We start from the raw sequence: 27,126 nt of genomic DNA on the forward strand, positions 1-27,126 counted from the left end.
TTAGATCATCTTTTCCCCTTTACCCTCCTTAATTAAAAAAATACAAACACATACACAAAGTCTCTATTCTGACACATCTTTCCAGACTACACATGCATTCTCCATGTTAATTCTTCAGGGGTTAATAGGTTCACTTGCAAAATTTCACTCCCTCTCCTCACACTTGTCTTTCCTGTTCTGCCATATGTGTCCTAAAATCTGCCTTTCAGTTTAGGACTTGTTAACGTTCCAAATAAAAATGTAGCTCTGAAATCTACATCATCACAACATTCTGCACTTAAATCATCTGAATATTGGAGAGCATAAAGGAGATTTTACCCATTTTCTCTGCCTGCAGTGATGCAGTAGGAATGCAATAGGCTTCCCATAGACAATTAGGGCATGCATTGCTTAGCTCCAATGTAAATCAGATTACATGCTCAGGTAGTGGATTACTTACCTTGTTGTGCACTTCATGGGATCCAGTAAACAGGTCTAGAAAGGCCTTCATTGCTGGGTGATGTTTTGGATGGGTTCATACATGTCAAAATCTGTATCATAGACTTCTTGGGAATGGTGAAATAAGGTCATAAAAGTTTTGACTCTGAAATCACTGAAGTCAACTGACTTTATTTTCCTCTCAGTTCAGCGTTAAAACAAAATAAATGAAGGTGTGCATGGACTGTATTGTTATGAAATGTTTGCTTCTTATCTTGTAATTTCCGAGGCTAAAACAAACCCTGTATTATTTTTGCAGTCTTTGCTTAATACTCCAAAGGCCTAGTTTCTTCTTAATATATTTTTTCCCTTTACAATGTAAAAAGCTGTAAGAGCTATTCCTAGTGCACAATGCCTAAATACCAACCTGCTAGAATCTGCTTATTTTGTGATACGGAATACATCCCGTTACAAGATAACACATCTCTACAAGCAGCAGAAGGTGTACTAATGTGCAGTAAAAGCACTAGTAAGAATAAGGAATCCTATAAGGATACTTCTAGAGCTTTGTATTTGAAAAAAGTATACTTATAATAAGATGGTCTGGCTATATATTTTGTGTAGCTAATAGCCTCGAGAAGACAGCTAGAAGCAGGGCTGATGAAGGCAGTGAGAGTATACAGCATCGGTAAGGACTGAGTCATTAGTGCATTCTTTCAGACTGAATAGAGGACAGAAGCAATTTTTCCTGATGAGGTCAGACCACTAAAGTATTTCTGTATAGTTACTTAAAAAGTGTCATAGGCCTCCAGGTTGTGCTCTGAAATACACACTTGCAAACCAGCTTCTGAACTGCATCTGTCCAGTCTTGTGCACAAGCTGGTAAACTCTGCTGAGAGGTGATATATAGGATTTTGTCTTCAGTCTTGTGCTACTTTGGTTAGAGAGCTTCCTGACTACAGCTGGTTTCAGAGCATGGCCAGAGGGAGCGAGTGGCTGTTTGCATCTTGTTCTGTAATGAGAAAGACAAAAAAGAGTCTGCACTGTTGGGAACGTGAAGTTGCAAGAGGGCGAGGGGAGCAATTTGTAAGCTTTCTGGCATTGAAAATTGGAAAGAGCTTTTTTCCCCTGTATATTCAGGCAAGATGACTTAAGGAAAGCTGTGGGTTATATCCCCTATGTATCTATTTTAATATCATTCCTATTCCTATGCCAGTTTATACAAGCTGAAGTCTAGGAATATAAGTGATTGATTCAAATTACAAAGTAAACAGGGGAGAAAGTTGATGAAATCTGATGTTATTTAGGGAAGGGCATCCTTAAAACTGTGTTGCAGTGGGAGGTTGGAGACACTAGCATCTGCTCTGTGGACAAATTTAGTTATAAAACCTGGTTCTCTTATAGTCAGCAGAGCATACCTATCAAATCTGGGCCTTAGCCCGCTTGGTTTCCATGGAAGATTTTCATTTTGTTTGAGCAGAACTGGAATTTTGACAGAGATGCTTGATTATAATAAATGGAGCATTCCTATCAAATGCAGGCAACTAATGAATCCGTGGGTAGGCTCCATTAATTTCAATATAGTGCTAAACATGTTAAATGTTGTAAGAGAAAGGTTGTTGTGTATGCGCACTTACCAATTTTCTTAATGCTAAATTTCATCTGATTTTAAGTTCTTTCTTTTAGATTCCATAAAGGAGTGTTTTCATATTTAGAAAGGTAAATAAGCATCTATTCTGAGGCATAAAAAACAGGGAAAAAAATCTGAAAATACATTTTTTAGTAGGATCTCCCATTCAAAAGTGACTTCATTTAATGCTGTAATTTTATTTGTTTCAGGCCCAAAAAATATCTTTGCCAATTATAATCACAGAACAATTTTTGCTTTTATACTAATCCTCTTGTCCCTCCCAAAATAAGATTTCTGATATATAAGAAAAGGACAAAAATAAACAGCCTAACCAGCAATATTATAAACATGATGGTATAATTTGCATTCCAATTTTATAGCGCACCATTTCCATATATTGCCATGACACATGTCGTATCAACATATGCTAATTTGATCTGCACCTATTTTTCAAAATACTGTCAACTGATAAATTTGGTCCATGGAGTTTTAGGAAACCTAATTTTCAACACAGGTTAAGTAGGTGACAAGCAGAGTGGAAGAGTGTAAGAGAGTTAAAATGGACCATTCTTCCTCCGCTTAGTACCCTTGTGAGGGGCAGGAGTGATTTGGACAATATGTAATCCCATTTGCATCCAGTTGAAGAAAGTTATCCGGTCTTTTCTGTAGCCGCAGTTTCATACATCCCATCTCCATCCTCCCGTACTTCCTACAGACTTGCATCAGCCTAGTGCTTGATAGGAAATCAAATCCTGCTGTAGGTTTAACAGTAAGGGAGTACAAGCAGATTATCAATTGACTCTCTTAATCTCTCTTGCTGGGACTTTGTCTTTCTTTAAGGATTATCTCCATGGCAAGATAACCACCTTAGTCGGGAAAAGAAAGGGTCGAGATTCCTTACAACACTTGCACTGTTCAGCGTATGTACATCAACATATATAATGAATCACAGAAAAACCATGGCTTTGTCTTTACTGAGTTGAAAACATCAAAGTTTGAATGTTTTCATCCAACTTAACCCATCTGGTAAAGCTGTTCCAGTGCAATGGAACAGCTTTCTGTTGATGTCTGGTTTGAATGTCTCAAGCCACAGTTGTTGCTGTTGTTTGTGGTTTTACACTCTGAAGAGTTTTTCTCTACAGTTTTTTAACTCCCATTCAGGCAGTGGTGGGCTATGATTAGATCTTTCTCGGCCTCATAACCTACATGAAACAAATACACATCCCTCAGCCTTTCATTCAAGGTTTCCTTTAGGTCAAAGCTGCTGTGGTGGCCTACTGCAGAGCCCTTTCCTGCTTCTTAGCAGCCTTCCTCAGGTGTGGAGGGGAACTGTGAAGTGTGAGGGGAAACCTGGGCACATTATTCCAGCTGCTTTCTTACCAGTACTGAGTAGAGAGGGACAATAACTTTTTTTGATCTGCTGGCCATACACTTAACATAGCCAGTGTGAAATGTAGTTTATCTGTGATCAGAGAGTATGCTGTTAGCTCATTTTCAGCTTGGCATCAACTTCCAGGTCCTTCTTAGCAAGGCAAGATATCTATAAAGATATATGTATCCTTGGGGGTGGGGGGAATGCAATCTTTAAAACCAGCAATATCTGCTTCTTCCTCTCCCCTTTCAAAAAAGAAAAATAATCCCGCTGATGCCTCCTTGTGAGTGTGTGATTGGAAAGAATGAAAATGTTGAACCAGGAAACAACTAAAACTTTTTCAAGGTATCTCCAGGTAAAACACAGTCTTTAAAATCAATTGATTCCCAAATTCTGTAACTGTTAGTAAAAATAGCATATTTACTCCATAGTATAAAATCACAAGCTTTCCAAGAATATTTTCACAAAACATTTAAATACAAAGTTAAAATAGTAAGGAAACTGTCATTGCTGAGTCCTGTATCTGTCTACGTATTGTTACAACAAAAATGTATAGAGCACAGAAGCCAAGCACTTTCTTCTTTTGGCATAAAAAAAGAGGTCTCTTTTCAACTTTTTTTTTAGAACATTCCACAGTAGGGTGGCTGTTACGTATGAATCTTTTTGCTGAAAGGAATTCGAAAAGAACTGTAAACAAAACAACCCTCCTTTTGATATAAGTGGAATTTTGTTCAGTACCAACTGTTAGGAGCCATTAGATGATAAATAGGCAGATTGGATAGATGTTTCTTGAAATCCTACATAGTATGCAGAACATGCTTTCATTGTGCTTCCTGGCATTAAAAGATAATATGCCTTATTTGGAAATATGATGATCAGTTCTGTTAAATCATGTTCAATCAGCTTATATAATAACACCTATATTTTGTTATTCATTTCAGATTTCAGAGACCTATGCCTTCCTACCGAGAGAAGCGGTGACACGATTTCTAATGAGCTGCTCAGAGTGCCAGAAAAGAATGCATTTAAATCCAGATGGAGCGGATCATAAAGGTAGTTTTAGTGTCAAATAGTGGGATGTAAAGTAATTTTATTTCTAATACCCACTTATATTTTCCTAGCTTAAGTGAAGGTTCATAAAAATTTGGTAGACTGGAACAGTTCAATAAGTCAGATCATCTCATTTACTTAAATTGGAAGGTAGTGAATCTTCTGCTTTCACTTAAGGATGGAGTGTAATACCATATGCACCCTTGATAGAAAGATGATTTTATCTGGAGGAAACAATTTATTTTGCTACAGAAATGTTTATATTGGGGCGTAAGCATAAGGAATAGATAGGGTGTATGTGCTGGAGTCACTTGGGTAGAAGAACACATCACTTTTCAGGGTTTGAACTTGTTTTTGCTTTTTCTTTGGGAGACTTCCATCTGTACAGCCTAAAAAGGGATTGAAAATACCAAAGTTAGAACTAAATGACATAACAGTCTGACTTTGACTGCAGAGTAGGCTGACATAGCCTCCACAATTAACGTATAATGCATAATAACTATTTTTGTTGCAGATAATGGAAAACCTCCAACTTTGGTGACCAGTATGATTGATTACAACATGCCCATTACTATGGCTTATATGAAACACATGAAGCTCCAGCTACTAAATTCACAACAAGATGAGGTAAAACCGGAAATCTTTTAAGTTTGGTTTTCTGTTGAAATCTTTAAGGCAAAAACCTTAATAAGTAAGAATAGGAGTTGCTTTTGAAATTTTGAATAAAAAGAGAGAAAAAAGATGGAAGAGAAGTAGATGGAGAATCAAGCTTCTTCAGAGAGAATTGAGGTTGAATTATATTTATTTCTTCTCAAAAATAACTTTCTGATTTATTCAGATTTTTTCCACATCTTAAGAAGTGCTTCATCAAATGAATGGCACCTATTGAATTATTTGTAATAACCTCATTTTGCTAAAAATTTGTTCATTTACCATTTGAGCTGCCACATAGAAGCTCAGCTATGTGCCAGCCAAAAAGCAGTTCTGCATTCTTCATCTTTCTGCCTGACTACATTTTTAAATAAAGAAAACCTTCAAAATCAAACTTAGTGACTGAATTATGTCAAGACCCTGATTGACTCCCAACTTCTGCAGAGTCAGCCAGATTTGTTTTCCTAATAAGTGTGTATGGACTATCGGTGGAGATTTCATGAATCATTCAACAGTCCATAGAATGGGGATTTCATCACTCTTCTAGAATATCACGATCCTTTTCTGGCTTTTGCCTTTTTGTTTTTCAGTTGGGGAGTTTGTAGGGAGAGATTCCCAACTCAAAGTTCTTTGTGCACAAATACATCCTGGTCGACTTTCCCTCCTATTGAGTCCCACATTACATGCTGCCCCTTTTCCAGGATCTGGCAGCAGGGTTTCAAGTAGCATGAGAGAAGAAGCTTTATTCCTGCAGTAGAGTTAGGACTTAAATGACTCCTTGGTTTTTCCACTTCTTCCCTTTGAGAATTACTACTTCCACAACAAGGTCAAATGCTCATGCTGCATCAGGACCACCTGCCACCGTGCTTCTACAGCCTGAATGTTTTGGTGTAGTCTTTCTGATCTGATGACTGAAATCTTCGTTAAACCAGTTTTTCGTCTAGACAAACCAGTGGCAATGATATGGAGGCAGCAGGAAGTACCATTGCTTGGTATTCCTCTGACCAGCTCAGTTTTGCAGCTCTGTTGTTACTGTGTATGAAATGCCTGTGGTATTGGATTTATGGAAGTAATTTTTTATATGTTTTAGTAATAGTGTATTTCCAGGGCAGAGTGGGCACAAGAAAAGTTCTCAGGACAATCCTTATGTCTTTTCTCAAAGCAGAGTTTTGCCAAGATTTGCTTTTTTCCCTAGGCCATACGTTTGTTGTCCTGAGAACAAAATGACAGTGAAAATATTGTAGCAAAGCAGCAGGATTTCTGGTTCAAACTATTTCATGTACTTAAAAAAACATGCTTGAATTTGTAGGAAAGCTCTGTTTCCAAGGTTTCATCTATCATATCTGTATTCTTGTGGAGGGGGTGGAATTGAGACAGGAGTAAACTTGGATCCCACAACTAGCTAGCACAATGACTGAAAGCCTCCTAATTTTCTCATTCTTGATTCAACATTTTTAAGCTGAGGCCATCGATGAAAGGGAAACAGGCTTCATCTAAAAGAAGAATTCATCACTGTGTGGGAATTTAGAGCCAAGCTGCAGCTAGTATAAGGATGCCAGCTTTTCTTCCCATGCCTGCGTGTCCATGAAGATTCAGATACATGTATACACAGTTTGGGAAGTGAGGTGGAGATATTCTGCAGAGTACCTGAGGCAAACAGAAGCTGCCTATGTGTGTCATTTTATACCTATGCAAGAGTCAACCAGAGCTCCCTTTCTGGGAGCACATGAAAATTGCCTGACCTCACAACTGAAAAATGTAAGCTGCTGCTTGCTGGTTCCTGCAGGATTCAATGAGAAATACCCCTGTGTTTTAGTAGAGGCACAGCATTCCAGAAGGTCTGGGGGCGTTTGTTTCCTTATATTGCTCTTCGAACAAGCAGTGTTCATTTTCCGTAAACTTCAGAACCAGCTTGCATGTGCCCTGGCCCTGTCTGTCTGGGACGGGAGGCACCACGGTTCTTCTGTGAGGGCGGTGTTTGGGTGTTTGCTGCTTCTGTAACTGGGGTGCTCCTTCCTTATGTAAGGCAAGACAGATAGATGCCTGCTAGATAAGTCCTCAGTCTTCCATTTAGTTTTTTACAAATCTTTGAGAACAAGGTATGTTTATTTCATTGTCATTGTCCTGGTGTGATGGTGCAGAACGTCATTACCTTGTGTGTTGGCCTGCTCTTGCTCCTGAATGGCACTTGGCAGTGCTTCATCCCAATTTAACGTGAGTCATGACTGCAGGGAACTTGCTTTCTGAAAACAAGAGGAATGCCCACGCAAACTGGAAACATTGCTGAGACTCAGGAGAGGAACTTGTAGGGCTAAGCACTCAGAAAGAAGAAAGCAGCTATATTCACATCTGTAGTAACCAGTTCATAACAAGTACATAGTAAATCATATTCTAAAGACTGCTGTTTTTCTACGTCAGTTCTGGTGAGCAACTCAGAAAAATAGTCAGAATTCTGTCAGTTCTGGTTTTGTTAAAAAAATGTAAAAAAATTAATTGGAGAAATATTTTAAACTGATCTTCAGGGGATACAAAATTATTTGACATATTTTTCTCTAAGTTCTTAAAAATACTGTTCTTCATAACAGGAGTAACCATCTCAGCAAAGTTGTTACTGAAAATATATCACCTTAGGTTTGTACATTGCCTCAGCGATTTACAGAGCAAGACTTGCGGATGCCTAATTTTTAATCCATGAGTGGACACATGAACTTCATTGGGACTGAAGCAACTGAAGTCAAACAACTGTTTGAACATTTTCTGGACTAAGTCCAAAACTGTTTTGCTTTTATAAATGGGGACAATGATCAGGATTTTGACTTTTTGCCCTTTGTTATCATTCCTAGTTAGCTGCTAGGGACATAAGTAATTAAACTTGATGGATAAATCATATTAAAGATGTATAATGTAAAATAAATTTGCAATGATTCTCATGTGATTATATTACTTTGGTTTGCCATTGACTGTCATTTGACCATGCTCAGAACTGTTATAAGCTGTATAATTTTCATAGATGCTTCTTTAAACAGAATAACAGTGTAAGGGTGACATCATGTCAAGGGAATTTGATATTGGATTCTTACTAGGTCAAGTTGTCATTTGGAAATGTCTTAATGTGAGTTTAGTTGTTATAGTTTAACCCCAGCTGGCAACTAAGTACCATGCAGGCACTCACTCACTCCCCTCCCTGCTCTGGTGGGATGGGTGAGAAAAATCAGAAAGATGTAAAAACCCATGGGTTGAGATAAGAACAGTTTAATAATTTAAACAAAGTAAAATATACTACTACTACTGCTACTACTAATTGTAATGAAAAGGAGAGAGGGAGGGAGGAATAAAGCCCAAGAAACACACGTGATGCCAAATAGAATTACTCACCACCCACTGAATGATGCCCAGCTAGCCTCCCAGCAGCAATTGGCCCCCTCTGGCCAACTTCTCCCACTTTATACATTGGGCACAGTGTTCCGTGGTATGGACTATCCCTTTGGGCAGTTTGGGTCAGCTGTTGTGGCCATGCTCCCTCACAACTTCTTGTGCACCTGCTTGCTGGCAGAGCTTGAGACACTGAAAAGTCCTTGGCTTAGGGTAAGAACTGCTTAACAACAACTAAAACATCAGTGTGTTATCAATATTATTCTCACACTTAATCCAAAACACAGCACTGTACCAGCTACTAAGAAGAAAATTAACTCTATCCCAGCCACAACCAGGACAGTGGTCATTCACAGCATTACAGACCTCACTTGGAAAAGTAGAGGATTCCAGGCCGGGAATGTAGAGAGGTCTCCTCAATCTAATTTGAATAACAAGGACTTATGGGGTCTCTAGTTACCAGTACTTTTTTGAAAAATACTGTGGAAACAGTTAGGAGAGTGGGGTAATGGAGTATCCTCATGGTTGAACAAGCTGCATTTGTCATCATAATGCAGTGTTTTCCTTGCTCTTCTTTATGTGTTCTGCTTGTTTGCTTATATACACAAAGATTTAGCATGATTACGCTACACACCAGGAGTGAGGGAAACAAATGGAAGGAGAGTGAAGTGCACAGATAATGTGAAGAGTGTATGATGTTTTCTGACATGTCTCTGAATCTTTCCATTTGCAGGATGAAAGCTCTATAGAAAGTGATGAGTTTGATATGAGTGACTCAACTAGGATGTCAGCTGTGAACTCTGACCTCAGCTCAAATCTGGAGGAGAGAATGCAAAGTCCTCAGAACCTCCAGGGCCAGCAGGATGGTAAGGCTCCCATTTCCTATGGAATATGCAGCATTGCCTTGTCTTTTTTTCCCACTCTGTGCTTTCATTTAGTACCTGCTGTGTCCTTTTCTTCATGGTGTTTCATTAGGTAATTTGAAATATATGTTCCCTATATCTCAGCGTGAAGAGGATGAAGTTGGGGTTTTTGCAGGCTAATTTATTTGTTGCTTAGGCAACAGGTGAGTGCTTCAACCATTATATATTAAGTACTATTATTTTACCATATATATATATATGTGTGTGTGTGTATGTGTGTGACCATACACAGACATAAAAGGAAATGAAACTCAAACCTTTCTGAGGCAATCCAAAAAGCTGAGAAAGTTGTTTTTACTGGTTGAAAGGAGGGAGAGTAGTGTGACAGAAGATAATATTTGAGAGATAGGAACTGGGATGCGATATTCAGAAGAAAGGGTGAAAATGACAAACTCCAGTAATGAAACAGAGGTAAGAGAAAAAGGAGTGAACAGCATTGTAAATTTGAATGTTAACTATTTCTTGGTTACAACACAAAGCTAGTTTCTTAGTCAGAGATGAAAGTTTTACTTTGCATAGAAGTTACACAGCTGTGTAGTCTTTGATTTCAGCCCTTGTTATAGAACAGTTAGATTAGCCTGGTTTGGAATGAACTTTTTCCTTGGTTATGGAGCTCACAAGTAACCTGTCTACTACAGACTGTGGCGGTCTGTGGTCATGGGCTCGTGAGTGACACATGAATCCACAACACCCAAAGAGCAGGTCTATTCTATTGGTATTAGAAACAACACATTGACATCCTGTACTTGTTACTTGGTAATTTCCTGATCATATGTGCCAGTTTAGAAGTGTTTCTTATATTTCTCTAGAACACTAAATATATGGGATTTGACAGTTAACTTGGATTCTTTGCAATTTGTGCATCATGATGCTAGTTGGTGAGATATTTAGATGAGAATGAGTGTAGTACATAGTGGCTGATGGGATCTGCTCTCTGGACAAATAAAGGAGTAGGATGTCTATGATAATTTGACAGGCCAGGTTCTAACCACAGCTGCCTTTTGTATGTGTGTCCTCAAGCTACCACAAAATTTGTGCAACTTTTAACTTAATTTCTGTCAATGTATGTTCACTAAAGGAGCAGTTCTGATGCACATGATGTATGGAAAGCTAGTTCACATTCCTGTTGAGGTTTGACTTTTCACAGGGCTAATATAATAATATTGCTAAGTTAGAGGTTTCAGGGATACTTAGGAAGGTGGCATTTTTATGTATCTGGCTTTCAGTGCAATACTGTGCTGTAGAGGTTGTATAGTCAATGTTTCATATATATACTGTTTCCTAATAGTAATTGTGTGCATGAGTATGTCTGAAATAAAAACCATATCTCAGTACGGTAACCTGTGAAGAAATGCCTGTCATACATGTCATAATACCTACTGCAACCAGATGCAAGTGCCACATCTAATCATATTAGAGCATAAGTATGAATGATAAAATGCCACAAATCTGTGACTTGCTATTTGAAATGTATGGGAAATAAATGCACTGTGGTCTTTGAACTGCAGGTAGTGTGATCTTACAAAATGGCCTTAAATCTCTCAGCTTTCCTTCTCTTCCTCCCAGATGATACTTGCACACCTTCCTAAAGCAATCCTATTTTTTGCTTCATCTGCTGCTAAAGCATCTGCTGATAGAGGGATTTGAAATAGCAGTTCTCTTCTGGTTTCATGGTTTTCCTTTGCTAGCTGTTGTTAGGTAGCAAACCTAGTGTGGCTAGTTAGAGCAACACTCTTGTTTCAGATGTGGGAGAAGAGGCTGAAGAAGGAACAGAAAGACATTAGAAAAGGGGGGACGTAAGAAGAATGATAGGGCAAGAAAAAAGAAGATTGGAAGAGAAAGATGAGTATGAGGGATGGAGGGATGGAAGTGGGAACAGAAAGGTGGGGAAATAAAAGGGATCTCAAATGAACTTAGCCGTACAATTCCTTTTATTGTCACAGGCTGCACTGTAAAATTTTACAAATTTATACAAAATTATAGCATACACCCCCCAAAATCATCACCAAAGCATGAATCTGTGTGTCTAAAGTGATTCTTGCTCCCTTCCCTCAAACATTCTGTACGTCCATAAAAGTTTATGTCAGCCATCACATTCAGTCCATAAAGACACTTGGCATTTGGCTCATCTGAAATGTGTTTGCTGCATTCTGGCAGGTGAAAGTTACTGTTGTGTAAGGTTGCCTGTGCACACAGTTGGAAATGGTGTCTGTGGCAGAATGGGACAACACAGGTCTTCTGCTGCCCCAAGCATGCCCTCTTTGGAAGAATGATTTGCTAATGGGAATCATTAGGAAAACTGCTGCCTGGGGTAGATTAGTGGCAGGTCTGGTGTACCTAAAAGTGATGTGTTTTTTTACTTTGCTTACCTGGCTTTCCATGTGAGGTAGCATGAGAATATTTTGGGTCACCCATTGTTTTTTTCCCAGGGGTTTCAATTGTTTTTGATACTAGAATATAAACAGAGTCTATGTACCCTAGAGGAACATAATAGTGAGATGGGCCATGCCACTGAGGGACAGATGGAGGCTCCTCTTCTGGTTCAGTTTGTCAGAGCATCAGAATGCTGACACTGTCTATGTAAAAGGAATAAGATGCTTTCATACCCTTGTCCCTTGAGGATATACCTGCATCCTTTTTAAACAGGCATTGGTCTTTGGGACTCCATTAGAGAGCTCATTTGACCTGAGGTTTCTGAAAGTCTTCCAGTCTAATACTGCATCCTGTTTCTCATGGTTAGGTTGTTTAAACTTAAATAGAACAAATGGAAGTATGAGCAACTTACAGTATCAGCTGAAAGCAATAGGCTTCTTCGCCCAGAAATGCCATGGTAGGTAAGAAAAATGCTGAGGAGGAGGACACAGAGATGGAAGGTGCATATTTGCTCACAGTAGGTGGGTGCTGGTACTGCACAAGTCCTGGGCTCTGCAAATGGACTGAGGCTTCATAATATTCCTTGTATGAATATTAGGTTGAAAGGGAACAGGGAATTGAGGAAGAAATGAAAAGTGTGGAGAATCGGTGCATTGTATCCGTGGTACTGAAGTTGCCACAATACTGCTAAGGACAGTTTCCACTTTAAATTAGCCTTTGTACACTTTTAAATAACAGGGCCTTGAGTCATGCCTGCTGAGGAATGGCTGAAAATAGCATCCTGAGCACCTGAAGGGCTGCTATAAGGATGGGGAGGGATTTGGAAAAGGGCTGCTGCTCTTCCCTGGGGAGTTAGAAAAGGAAAGCATCTCTAATTTGTAATTGGTCCATTCCCCAGCTAGTAGTGGGCTACAGCTCTCTGCTTACCAGTGCCTCAGAGGTGTTTTCTGTAGCAGCCAGCTGGATAATAGAGCTGCAAATTGCAAATTTTCGCCCTCTCTCCTTGCTTGCTCCTATTTTCTTGCTTTCCCAGACACGCCACAGCTCAGTGTCCTAAGGTGTCCTAATCTCAGACTACAGACAGCAGGCAAGGATTGCAAACTGAGTTGGAAATAAAGGAACTTGTATTTCTTTTTTTTTCAGTTAGTGGTTCAAGCTGTAAAAAAATGATTTTTTTTTTACTGAAAACTGGCCTCTAGATAGATCTGTCAGAGGAGCAGAAAGAGCTTCTACCCTGGGACTCTTGTTGCCCTTGCCTGTTAGCTGGAGCCCTGTGCAGAACAGCTGTGTGTGTTTGCTTCTGCGCAGTGGTGGTTCATGAGAGATGTGTAGGGGGATACTCTGATTAGAGGAAATTAAGAACATGCACAACTCTAGAAGTGAGAAGAGCTAAGTATAAATTTTACATTGTTTTGTTTGTTTTGTTTTTCACTATGCGAGCTATCAAGTAAAAATCAGGGATGAGACTACTTGACTGTAACTCAGTGAAAGAAGCAGCATTAATTTGTTTTCAGTATTTCTCACTGTACTAAGGTACATTAAAACATATTAGTGCTTTGTCTGGATTTAGGTGGAGGGACTGTTCAATCTAGCTTTTAGAAAAATATAGTTACATATTCATACAGAACTGCATCTCAGAGGCACTATATGGAGACTGCTTTTAGCAGCTAGCTGTGACAAAATATGTCAGGATTCAACCTTTAACAGGGGTTGTGCTATCACTTTAGCTGTGGAGATTACTAATAAGCTTTTCCTGGTTATATTTTTTTTCAATTTATAGAAAATTGAGCAATAATAATGTCATGAAATGGAGGATTATGCCTTCAAGTAGTTTGTGGTCACTTGGATGGTGCCAGTTCTCTTTCCCCAGCCTGTTCAAATTGCCAGCTTTTATGCAATATAGATGTAGGAAACCTGGCTGTTTACATTAACTATTCCTTTCGCTCATTTGGTGTTTTTGACAGATACAAGTACTGGAGTCAGTCATCTAAATACCTGGTTTCTGCATTGAAGCTGTAATCTTTACACAACGGCTTCACCTGAAACAAGTAACATTAGCTGATTAAGTTGTCAAGGGTACAGACTTGCTGTTGGTTTACCTCTCTGAACTAAGTCCAACCAAGTATTTAATCCATCTTCCCATTCTGAAACGGTTGTACTGTCATACTTCATTCTGCTTTTGTCTTTATTCCACTGTAACCTGGACTCCCTGTCTTAAAACACTGACTTTTTCTCAAAGCAATTTAAGTGCAAGATATGTGAGTTCAAATACAAACTGCAGGCCAAAGTGAAGACTGATTGGTGAAGGAGCATAGTGGAGTAAATTGTGTCTTCTGTTGCCTACGTATTGGCCCTGCTCTTGATCTTGAGTAAAGTGAGCGGTAAAAAAGTTGACATGAGAGCAGATGATTCCCAGCACTAGATCCATGGCAACTTTTTTGTTGGTAATTAAGACTTTTCAGTGGAAATGTTATTTTACATTAATTTAAAAAATCAATTTACGTCAATAGGTATTGTGCTTTTAATTTCAAGCACTGAAAAGTTTTAGAAATATGCTCATTTCGTATGAGGCCTAAGTCCACTTGACTTCAGTAAAGCCTCACTAAAGATTAGCTGAACTGTTTGCAGAGTTTAGGTGTCTTTTACTTAAAACCTTTACTTCTTTAGTCTTTAAAACAAAGCACCTGACATTTCTGTGGTATATAGGATAGAGTGAAATTACCACACAAAGTCATAAAGCCTTATTAAAATATTAAATATTAAAATATTAAAATATTAACATTAAAAATAAACTCAAAAGCAGTCTGTCAGTTTGCCTACATACAATCTGATATACTTTTAGAAAGCCTTTTCATTTGGGGGATTTTTTTGTGACTTCACTGGTTTTATTTGCAATCTGTACATCTATACTAGCAAAGTTTTAATGCTAGTAGAGTTGCTTATTATGCTTATACGTTACAGAAGACATTGGACATACAAACTTAAGAAGCATTTTACTCCAAAGAAAAAGGTAATTTTTGCTTAATAGTGAGGTAATAGTTTTGGTAAAATGGCAGATCACTTAAAACTACAATTGAGCTAGGACCAAGAGATATGACTGAATTTTGTGATATATTCAGACCCTCCAGTCTTGCTCAGGCCACTGAAATTTACAACATTTTGGGCAATAATCTCACTTCTTATGACTAAGAGTGAAACAATAAACACTAGTTTTCTGAAAGAGATCTAAGATACCTGCCTATCTCATGGCAGTGGAAAAGGAGTACAGATTCAATGATCTTTGATGTTTTTGCCAACCTTAATGATCCTATGATTCTGTACAGTAATGTCCAGGTAATACTAGGAATACAGCACCTTATGCATAGTCTTTCGTGATCTCACTCCAGCTTCCCTGAACAGGAAAGCCCACCTGGATGAACAGGTTTTATCTTTCTCCTATTCTGGGAAACAAAACATAGGCAGCAGAAGCTGAGTGAGGGCCACAGCTGCATCCCAAAGACCAGGGCTGAGACAAGCTGGCAAGAGAGAATGAGGAAGGTCTCTTCTTCATCTGCCTGGCAGTCTGCTCTGAGGACAAGCAAAGGTCTCCTTCTCTGCAGCTGTCGATCTGTCACCTTTTGCAAACACCAGCTTTGTTACTGAATAAAGCAGAAGACAGCACAGTCACACATATATGTTTCTAAGTCTATGTGTTATCTCACAAATGTCAAAATCACAGAGGTTTCTTTAGACAGGGAGTTAGTTAAAATATGTTGCTCTGTCTGTAAAAATCAGTATTGTCTTCAACTAAGCAGAATCAAAGTGTATCTGAGAACCTGGCACATAGTGCTATTTTACTTCAATGGAGCTACACCTAGGGTGATTTAGCTCATCAGATTTGGTTTGATATGTTATTATTTGCAAAAACCAATGCATTCTGGTGAAAGGTATCCCTGCCATTGGCAGGGGGGTTGGAACTATGTGATCTTTAAGGTCCCTTCCACCTGAAACATTCTGATTCTATAATTTAAGAAAGGTGGAAAATGGTGAAACAAAAGAAGAAAGCCATAGAGTAGTGGAAATCTAATTTCAGTGGTGTTTTAATGGCTTCTTTAGAAATGATACCTTACCGGTGCAAAAGGCACTATGAGTGACACTATAATGACACTTGAACAGTGCTACAATGTCATTGACAATGTATTGAGCCTGGGCAAGAGCTTGAAATGTCCCTGCAGCTGCATTAGAAACTTTCAGCCCTTAACATCGTTAAGGAGAGCTGGGTAAAATTTTCAGCAAATCAAGTATTTTAATGGACTGGCTGCTGACGAGGCACCTGCTGTTTGCTTTGTCATCAGAATAGTCATCAGAATAGTGAGCTGATATATGAAGCACTTCTATTGTATGAGAGATGAAAATCTTCCTTTGACTTCCTATATAACTCAAATTTGTTAAAAATTAATCCTCAGTGTTTCTCAATGGAGAGCACTCCTTCCTTCCTGCTGGACCTACCTAATCATACAAGGGTCCCAAACCGGGATTTGGACATGAGCATCCATCCTGAAGCATAGCAAATTAATTAATTTTACAACTGGCTCTTTTAATATGTAGAGTTACTGTATTTTCATTTGCTAGTTGCAAGGGTCTTGTGAGTTGGATGTGCTGAATGTCTTCTCCCTGCTCCATGTTACTTCTGTGTGTCTTATTCCATCTTGTAGTAACTTGTGTTCTTTTTTTGATGTCTCTGTTTGTTTCTTATCTTATACTGTAATTTGCTTTGGAGACTAAAATATTATTAAACATGAATTATGCATTGAGCAGAGTCTCTGTTAGAGTCTGAGTGGTCTGTTGCAACCAGAGAACAATCTTGTTTCCCGCATCATCCTCCCAGCTGCACAACTGTCACTTTCTATTATGCTTGCCTTGAACAATTGAGTGTGGCTTGTAATGACAATAATTGCCTCAAAATTGTTTGTCATGTTTGCCTTGTTAGCAACAAACTACTAACTGTTGGTTACAATCAAGTTCTCAGCTATTACTCCGTAATCACATCAGGGAATACTTGCAGCCAATAATAGCTGAGAAATTAGAATTATCTTTTCACAAGTAATGCTAAAATGCTTGCACACCATTCACTCTATTCACAGCCACTCATTTTTACATCAGCAGTCTAGTGGTGAAGCCTACACCTGTGCAAAAGGCTAGCTGCAGACCTGTGTTCTTTTGCATCTTCAAAACAGGTCTGTGAGTTGTGCTGGTGTTGTACAGGTCCTCTAACAACAGATATCTCACTTTGGCAATAATACTAACCAACCAAGCTATTGCTTCCTTGTGGAGGTACTGAAGGGAGCCAATTTGCTTTTGATTTCTGTGTGCAAGTCCTTGTAACTAAACTTAGCGGGATTTCTGAAAGCATTGGTTGGTTTTGGTTGATATTTTGTGTTCTTTTCCCTTATCTTAGCATATCTCAGGCTTTTCCCTCCCATTTCTCTGTAACAGCAAAATAAAGGAGGGACATTCTGCTGCGGGGATATAGTTTTGCTTTCCAGTGCAGGCACTTTATCCAGTTTATCCTTTCGTATGTACCAGTTTACCTTAACAGGGGCTATGTGCACAGATTGTTTGATTTAATTTGTCTACTTCCTTAAAGTATAGCAGTATAGGTGCAGATTTTTTTCATAACTACTGTTAAAATGCATGCTAGGCATTGACTCTTCTTTTTCTTTTTTCCTATTATGTTTATTATAGAACAATATAATAAAGTATTGTTTTTACAGTAAAAGGAATGTAAAAAAATGTACTTTAAAGAAAATTAAATTTACCCATTGATTATTCACTGTGTTATATTTTAATTAAGGAAGCTATTAATTTTTTTTTTTCTGAAGAGGAAATTCCCTGGAGACATTGGACTGTCTTGTGAAAGATATTTTTAATGGAAATTTCTTTGAAGTACTTCTTGTTGATATAATATTTGCAATTCTGAATGTCTAAAATTAGTAGTACTTTTTTAAGCAAATTCAAATAGTTTGATTACAAGAAGAGAGTAGTACTTTTTCAGCACTGCAATGATTTTTAATATTAAAACACATAGGAAGTGGTTATATATATACTTCCTGAGATTTTTGAAGCAGTGTTTTCAAATAATTGGTTTAATGTTGCCAAATAGTAACCATATCTCTTATTTGGGGGCAGAGGGACGTGCCATCTTTGGCACTTCTTAATAACAGGAAGGAAGAAATGATGCAATAATCCTGAAAATTTCAAGATAGGCTGAACTCCAGTGGTGTCCTCCAAGTATTTGTGAACACTGATAGCCTGCTTATTGTGAGAAAGACAGAAGTGCTGGTTTGCAGTTGACTGGAGACAGAAACATACAAGAACAATTAAATTTAGCGTCAACACAGATTAGAATACAGCTTGACTAGTTTTAGAGGTTTATTTAGCACTTGGTGACCAATTAACAGCCTGCTGAGAGACGTGTGAGGCTCAGGCACTCTCTCCATTGTCTGGTGGACACCGACCACTTCTAACTGCTGAAGGACCACCCTTCCAGACTGACAAACTGACAGACTTCAGTAGCTACTTAGACCCACTCTAGGAAAAGATGTGGAGGAGCCCACTATTTAGTTGCCTTTGCTGGCCGTACTATATGTGATGCTGAGAAATCAATTCAGAACTGCAATTGTAAGGGCTGGCATTACCAGTAGAATAAATTAAGATAACAGCTATCATAAAGGAAGAATTCTAATTTATATAATATACAATTTTCAGACTTAGGTGCACGGAAATGAAGAGAAATTGATGCCTTAAGTCAACTCCAAGAAGCTTTTCTCCATTTGCATCAGATAACAACTCATTATGGCACTAGTCTTGCAGCTGGAATGTGGCTTTCCAGGATTGCTTTGAGAACAGTTTCTACTGCAGAAGTTCCTGCTTATGGGAATAGTTGAATTTTTGTAAAGTCCTTCCTCAGTGCTTCAGTTTACTTTCAGAGTTTATACAATCTTCTTTTCTTGTGACATGAATCAAGCAGTCAGTTTTATGCCTCTCCAAGAGAACTAGTGACTGCTTCTACTGAAATTCTACCTGTCCTGATTTCCCATATGCTTTATTGGGTAGAGTTGTTCCCTAAGCAGGAGGCAGAGTCATCCTTGTTAATGACTGTCCAGGGTCCCTGCTGTTAAACTTTTGTAAAATTAGTAATTCCTTCTGACTGGAATGTGGAGTTCAAACCTCTGTGCTTAGCTTTTTGTACTCTGAAATTTGAATTTCACATAAGCATAGGCATTATTAAGGAGATTTAAATAAGATCATAAACCAGAAAAAAAAGCATGTGGTTCACTAGCAGCTTTTAAATAAGGCAACAGTAATAGATACTTCAGGGCAATATTTGATTAGAAAATTTGATTTTGTGCTTTGAGAAACTGTGATAAAACCATGATATCAACAGACTACTCTAATATTAAGTGTGATAATAGGTATTACTGCTTTGATGGGAAAAGAAGTTAGGAGATACAGACAGGGAATACTTATGTTTTTCCTCTGCAAAAACAAAATAGAGGATGACATTTCAGTTTGTAATACAAAGTTACTGTTCCAGGAAGAACCAAAATATGAAGTGTACTAGAATTTTAACGACCTAATTGGCAAAGACATGCAGCGTGTTTGCTATGTCACACTATTTAAGTGTTTCTTGGATGGTTATTCTGAAGGGAGCTGATGCTGCAACCTGTCAAAGACAGAATGAAGAGACAGAACTACAGGATGTGGAACTCTTAATGTGAATTACTTGGAATAGAAGGAGGTGGTACAACTAGTGAGAGCAGCAGGGTGGTCTAGAGAGCTAGAAAGTAAATGGAAGCTATCAATGCTTTCAAGTTGTTTTTTAAAAGGGCTCCTTGCATGTGTATAAAGAATCTATAAAAATTCTTTGAATAGTTTACAGGTCTGCATGCATCTTCTAGGATTTCTGTCTGTTGGTAATTGGTAACTTTTAGAAAATATCCCTCTGAGATAACTGTACAAGCATCATATTTGTATAAAAAGTTTGAAAGAGCTTTGACTTTTGGTGACTTGGTTTTTAGAAATTTTATCCAGCATGATCATGTCCAAAATACATGGATGCAAGGAAAACCTTACTGAAATCAATCGTAAGAATTTCTGTGAACTTCAGTGGAGACAAGGTTTCATCCTTCGTGTTTTCGTTATAGGTTCTGTGTAGTTGAATGAATCCTGAAGTAGTTAATGTGGGTGCTGAAATTGCTACTGACTCTGATTAAACCATCAGTGCAGTTTGTGCAGGGATGATAAGCTTTAATTCAGTGAGTTAGCCAAGCTCTGTCTGTTGCTGTGTCTTCATTTCTTCTTTCTGCTACATTTCTGCAATTATGTGTGCTCTCTAGGAACTGTTCATTTTACATTCCTGGAGCAGGCTATACTCCCTGTTTATTTCTGTACATCTGTGGTCATAGACTTGCAGTTGCACATATTATTGTATTTTCTGTAAATATGCCCTATTTTAATTAAACACATAGATGTTGTAAAGCCTGTTAGCAAGGACAAATATTTTTCTCTTCTCCGAATCAGTTACTCAGTAGCGTACTTCCCTTTGCTCCCTGGAAAAATAAGGGGCCTAAAATGATTGCTTGCTCAAGGAGATGAGGAAATGGTGCTGACAGCATTAAAAGGCATGTGACACAGGTAGATTTCAAAGAATGAAATGACAGCCTGGCCAAGCTTTTCACAGTAATTTCAGAAAGAGTGTTCCATGGTGATTCTTGAACTTAATTATCTCTGATGGTGTTGTAAAGTGTTGATTCCAATGGACACTTACTTAAATGCAGCTTTTCAAAGGAAAGGGTAAACATGGTAAAACTACTATTTTTCTGAGAAGTAATTCTTCATCACCTTATAAACTGCGTACACTCACAGCTTTCTAGCCTTTTACAGGCAACTCTGACACTGCCATGGCCATGCAGAACAGGTTCTTTTAAGAAGAACTTCTACTTCATGGGTAATTTACTTGAGTGGGTAGTGGTAGCCTATTCATCTTTTCTGTTTCTTAAACTCCCTTCCAGTGTAATGCCTGGTTTTGAGTAGTCCAGTTCACTGAATCATAGAATATGCTGAGTTGGAAGGAACCCATCAGGATCGTTGAATCCAACTCCTGGCCTTGCACAGGACACCTCAAGAATCACACCATGTGCCTGAGAGCATTGTCCAAATACTTTTTAAACTCCGACAATCTTGGTGCTGTAACCACTTCCCTGGGTTCCAGTGCTCAACCACTCTCTGGATGAAAACCCCTTTCCTGATGTCTAACCTAAACCTCTCCTGACTCAGCTTCATGCTTTTTCCTTGAGTCCTGGACAGCAGGGATGTCCCAAATCAGGCATGTGGCCCACCAAATGAGCTCGTTTAATAGAATGGTAGCCCTTTGCTTCTTAGCTGAAGTAGGTTGTAGGACCCTGTGCTGTCTATGATCTGGCTGATGCCTGGGCATACATAAGCAGACTGGCCAGAAAGACTCCAAGCCTAACTGATCATCAAGTACACATGTATGAGGGAGAGAAAAGATAATAAAGAGGTTCTTTAGAGATATTCCTGTCTTGTGGGTCAGGAAGAAATCTAGTCAACCACGCTGTCTGACTAACACTTGGGAATACTGCAGTTGGCTACACTTCGAACCTGAATGAAAAAATGAGGAGAAAACCATTCTTCTGACTCCTCTATTATTCCTGCTCAGAGTGAAAACTGTCCCCCTTCAGCACCCTTCAAGGCAAGAAAATTTTATTTATTCTGCTTTTCTATATGAGAATGTGGTGGATGCCTTTCTATTTGTTTCTCCCTGTCACACAGATGTGAAGAAAAATCCAGAGAGTGGAGGGTTATGAAGGCTGCTTAGGGAGTAGCTGAGATTGAACTTTCCAAGGTTATTTTTTCAGCAGCATTTATTAAAAATAAGGTTAGCATTGAGTTGTATGTTGGCCCTGTTTTATATTTTGTTACACAATATGGAACAAGCACAAATCTAATTCAAGTTTACAGAGATGTATCTGTTACTGTGAATAGATTTTTCTATTTGCAGGTTTTATAAACATATTTATAAATCTATTTTTCTCTTATCATATATATATGTATCTTTATATAGATGTCTATTTCTAAATAAAGTGAACTGATCACTGAAGAGAGGTAGACCTTAATGGCATGGGAATCTGTTATTAAGCAGATGATACATTTTACTGTACTCTAATTAGAGATGATCTCAGCTCAGAAATACCATGGGCCTGAATTTCCAAAGAAGCAGTTTTGTGCAGGCTATCCAACCAGAGCAGTATACATTTTGAATCTTGCAGGCAAAAGAAAAGAACTTACAGAATCATAAAATCATAGAATACCAGGTTGGAAGGGGACCTCAAGGAACATCTGGTCATAGTCTAGACAGCATGGCTCAGCACCCTGTCCAGGTGCTGAGTTATTTCAATAGCTGATTGCTATCATTGTGAAAATTTTTTCTCTTATATCTAATAAGAATCTCCTCAGAAGTAACTTGTACCCATTAGCCCTCATCTTTTCCATGGGACTCTTCATAAAAAAGAGAGTCTTCATCTTCTTTGTCGCCACCCATTTAAATACTGGAACATGGCAACAAGGTCTCCTCTAAGCCTCCTTTTCTGAAGGCTGAACAAACTCAGTTCCTTTAGCCTTTCCTCACACAGCAGGCTTCCCAGTCATTTGATCATCTTTGTGGCCCTTCTCTGTACCTTCATCAGCCTGTCCACATCTTTTTTCTATAGTGGGGACCAAAACTGCACACAGTACTCCAGGTGTGGCCTGACAGGCACTGGGTAGAGTACATCTCTGCTGGTGATGCTCTTGTTGATGCAACCCAGCATCCTGTTGGCTTTCTGTGCTGTAGCAGCACACTGCTCACTCATATTGAACTTGTTATCCACCAGGACCCCCAGGTTCTACAGAGCTGATCCCTAACTGGGTATATCCCAGACTGTGCTGTACTCCTGGATTATATTTTCCCAGGTGCAAGACCTTACACTTGTCCCTGTTCAACTTCATAAGGTTCTTGTCCCTGTTCAACTTCATAAGGTTCTTGTTAGCCCACTTTTCCAACCTACCCAGGTCTTCCTGCATCATGGCTCTCCCTTCTGGAGTGTCCACTTCCATACTGAGTTTGGTATCGGCAAACTTTGACTACGTTGTTGATGAAAATATCCAATATCCAAGATATCCAAGGGTCTCAGTACACCTTGTTGCACACCTCTGTGTACACAGCCAATCATTATATTTAAGAATGAAACCTGAAGAATATTTAAGAAGAGCCCCAAGGAGATCGTTGCCTAAAATGGAAGAAAAGAACTTTCTGGACAATATACCCTTTGAGTAACCTGGTTTGGTGGAAAATGTCCTTGCCCATGCAGGGGGTTGAAACTAGATTGACCTTTGAGATCCCTTCCAACCCAAACCACCCTTTATTTCCGTGATTGCCCTAATCAAGGTGAGAATTAATACAGTGCAGCTTATAAAGCCTCTGACAAAAAAGAAAGGAGATTTCTGGATCATCGCAGGTGGAAGATTTTTTTGCTGCCGTGCCTGTTTGGGCAGCCAATAAGATAGCATTTTGAAAGGTCCTAAAATTGAAGAGTGGATTGAATAATTTAAAGCTGGATGTTCTTGTTACTGGAAGATGATCAGGAGGTGCTTCCTTTCTCCTACCACCTTTCATTTGTCTGCCTTTTTTGTTAAAAGCCTTTTTTTCCTGTATCATTTAAACATCAAGACAGCTAGAGAAAGAAATGAATTGTGGAGTAAAAAGCTTTCTGCATTGGCATCAGGTGATAAGGAACAGTTTTTTTCACAAGTTCATGTAGTTATTGGGGAAGAATGCTGAGGGATTGTTTTTCTCTAACGTGTGGGTTTTGGCAGGAGAGAAACAATTTTTATAATAATCCTTAGTTCTCAACCTAAGTCAGTCTGAAATACTTCTCATCAATACTTCATCTTTGCTTATTTGCCAACTGAAACTATGTCATGGGAGAGGAGAATGGTAGTAAGGGAAGGGGAGCTGGTGTTTGAAAGGCATATACTTTCATGGCAATGGAGTGGTGTAGAGCACATGGAAAGGTAAGTTATCCTCATGCGGGTTTCTGGCTTGGATTCCGAGTATGAGATCAGAAAGTCAGTTTTAGCAGCAAGGAAAACCACTTTTCTGAAGAGTTGTCTGACAGACAGGAAGAAAGTCAGTAGTGATGGTCTTGGCAGAGGCATAAGTGGTAGTTAGACCTCTGACTCCTGCAGAGAAGTACCAGGAGAGAGAGCACTCTTCTGCCACTCTTTGAAACCACTGTTCTTGGTGAAGGTTTGCTAGTTCTCTAGTCACTCCCCAAAGAAGCTGTTTAAAAGAGTGTAACTTGCCAATATGTAAAAGGAAAACATCAGCACAGGTAAATTTGGATGTCTTGCATCACATTCTCAGTGGGCCTACACTGGTTTATAGCAAATGAGGTTCTGACCTTTTTTAAAAAGAGCTATTATTTTCTGTCTGCAGTATTGCTTTCTATGATAGTTGATAATTGTCAGTGCATCCCTGTAAGCATGAAAAATATGATCTTTACTTTATTAATTATTAGGCACAATTTATCAATCCAAAGTGCAATGGTAGTAAAGCAAACCTGCTGATGTCCACCTGCTCTCTATTTTCACCTTCAAGTAGTGAAGAAACCACAGTGTGGTAAATGCCTGCGTGATTTCAGTACAACAAAATCTGTTTTGTAATACCAGAAAGTCAGTAACATGACATAAATGACGTGCCTTATTATGTTGTCTGCATTCCAAAAGAGACGCTGTCACCTCTTCCACCCACCCTCTGCTTGAGGAGTATATTTTCAGAGCAATCTGAGAGTGTCTGCCTGTGCATTTAAACTGAAGGTCTGATTCAGTAGTTTTATTGTTTGAAGTAGTAGTACTAAAGGAAGCATTTTTAATTGGGAGCATTTGAAGGAGTAATACCATCTTTGTTAAATGTGCTCATCCATACAACAAGAGTGACAGCCTTTTCAAGTGACTCAGAGCACCATTAATCCAGAAGCTTTATAGCGATTAGCAGAGATAGTACAACTCAGAAAGGTTACTCTCCCATCTCCCTAGTTAAATCAGAAGGCTAGTGGAGCTGGGGAAATGAGAGAAGGATAGAAGATGGGTCCTCTGCCAGAAGAAGGGACTTGGACAAAAGAAGAATGTCTGTTGCCTTGTATCACAGCAATATATATATTATTTAGAAGCTGGAGATATCAGAAATTGTCAGCAATATGACTGAAGGCTAGAACATACGTTGCAGACTGTGAAATAAAGAAAACAAAATAGTCAAAAAAATGTGGTTAGTGGGAAAAAAAAATCCACCTTAAATCTGAACTACACTTTAATGAAATGCGACCAGTTTTTGAAAGAAGAGGATGTTTTCAGCCCTGAACATTGAAAACTGTTTGTTTTTTTTTTTAACTTGGATGTTCACACTGATTCAGCATTGACTATCATATAATATTTTTTTTCTTTCAATAAATCCACTCCTTTGATATTAAAGAGGAACAGCTTTTACACTAAGCCAGAAATCTGGAGGATATTTTAAGATCCACCTACACTTTGTGTGATAGTCTTTACTACTCTAAATTAGATTCTCTAAACACACCAAATATAAGAATGAGTAGAACATATGGATTGGCCAAAGGTAACTGAAATAGGAGCCTTTTTTTTCTCCTGCTGCAGCTCAGCTCAGTCTGAAGTGTGACAGGCACTTTTGGTGACATGTTTGTACAGGAAGGATAGACTAGGAGCTTTATCTCTGGTAAGAGCTTGTTGACTGCATGACATAATTACATAAAAAGCCATAGGGAAGCTGTGAAATGCTAATGTTTTCGAGGTAGGGCTGAGGCCTTGCTTTTGGGTTTCTCCTTATACCTATATAGATCTGGTGCAAGTAAGCTTTAGCAATTCCATAAAAAGCCAGTGTGTTCCTTTGTTCTTTGCTTTAAACATGGTCATGAATGAACCCTTTTTAAAAAAAAAAATTTTTTTTAAAAAATACATCTGTGATGTTTAAGTTTGAACACAGGTTCAAGGTCTTTATTAGCTAGTGTTGGGTCCTCATGGCTTGCACATCTGTATCTTTAGCCCAAATGAGTTTTAATCGAGTTGAAAAGTACCAATGAACCCTGCAACATGCAAAGGATTTTGGTAGCAGAAACAGGAGTGGATAGTTTCACTACTTACTCTGACTCCAGATCTTCCGTCTGCTGCAGGGTCTGCCTTGGGCTGGTGTCCCCTCAGGATCAGCTGAGCACAGAAAATGCCTCAAACACACAGCTTTTTATTCTTAGTTCTCAAACAGGAGCTGCTTACTCTCTGACTCTTCTTGTTCCATTTCAGGACTAATTAAAACACATAAGGAAGGGGGCTCAAACTTAATCCCTTTGCATTGAATTTGCCACTTCATGTTGACTTCATACTGAGGTAGAGGCACTTGTGTGCTTAGTTGCTCAGTTAAATGAAGCTATTCCCTATTGTACAAGTCTCACTGCTCTGTTTCCAAAGAGACTGTAACCAGGAACATACAGGAAGAGCTGAAGGTTGTCCAGGAAGGCTGTCTCTCCCCAGCTTCCGAGAAAGTCATGGAGAAGCAGGGTAAGGGACAGGAACTTTAGCTGATTGAATGAACATTTGTCTTGGCAGGATGTGTCAAGAATCCTCTGAGCAGTAAGCACCTCTCATTTATGCACAATATACTTCCTGGATTTGGAGGAGAAAGGAACATATTGTTTTAATAGAGATTAAAGAATAATAAACAGTGCACTTCCATGGTATCCTGAGAGTTGTACTGGGAATCACAGAATCACAGGATAGATAAAGTTGGGAGGGGCCTCTGGAGATCATTTAGTCCAACCGCCCTGCCAAGACAGAGTCATCTAGAGCAGGTTACAAAGGAACATGTCCAAGTGGGTTTTGAATTTCTCCAGAAGGGGAGGCTCTATGACCTCCCTGGGCAGCCTGTTCCAGTGCTCTGCCACCCTCAATGTAAAGAAGTTCTTCCTGATGTTGAGGTGGAACTCCTTGTGGTTTGGTTTATGGCCATTACTATCCTTGTCCTGTCTCTGAGCACCATTGAAAGGAGTCTGGCACCATCCTTTTGGCGCTCGCCTTTGAGATATTTGAGATATTTGTGTGTATTGATGAGATCCCTTTTCAGTCTTTTCTTCTCTAGACTAAACAGGTGCAGCTACCATAGTCTCTCCTAACATACTTTCCAGTTTCCAATTTGTAGCTGTGTGCTCAGCAATGCAATGAATCCTCTAAAT

At 38.9% G+C, this 27,126-nt stretch overlaps 1 protein-coding gene across 1 annotated transcript in view; it reads left to right on the top strand.

The window, feature by feature from the left end:
* The window catches only part of NOL4 (nucleolar protein 4), a 187,008-nt gene that overhangs the window by 40,675 nt on the left and 119,207 nt on the right, over window positions 1–27,126 (top strand). Inside the window, 3 exon segments of the mRNA XM_032704663.1 lie at window positions 4,361–4,472; window positions 4,984–5,096; window positions 9,226–9,358. Coding sequence (XP_032560554.1) covers window positions 4,361–4,472; window positions 4,984–5,096; window positions 9,226–9,358 — 358 coding nt within the window.

The sequence above is a fragment of the Chiroxiphia lanceolata genome, chromosome 1 (genome assembly GCF_009829145.1).
Source record: "Chiroxiphia lanceolata isolate bChiLan1 chromosome 1, bChiLan1.pri, whole genome shotgun sequence".
In the NCBI taxonomy this organism is placed as follows: Eukaryota; Metazoa; Chordata; class Aves; order Passeriformes; family Pipridae; genus Chiroxiphia; species Chiroxiphia lanceolata.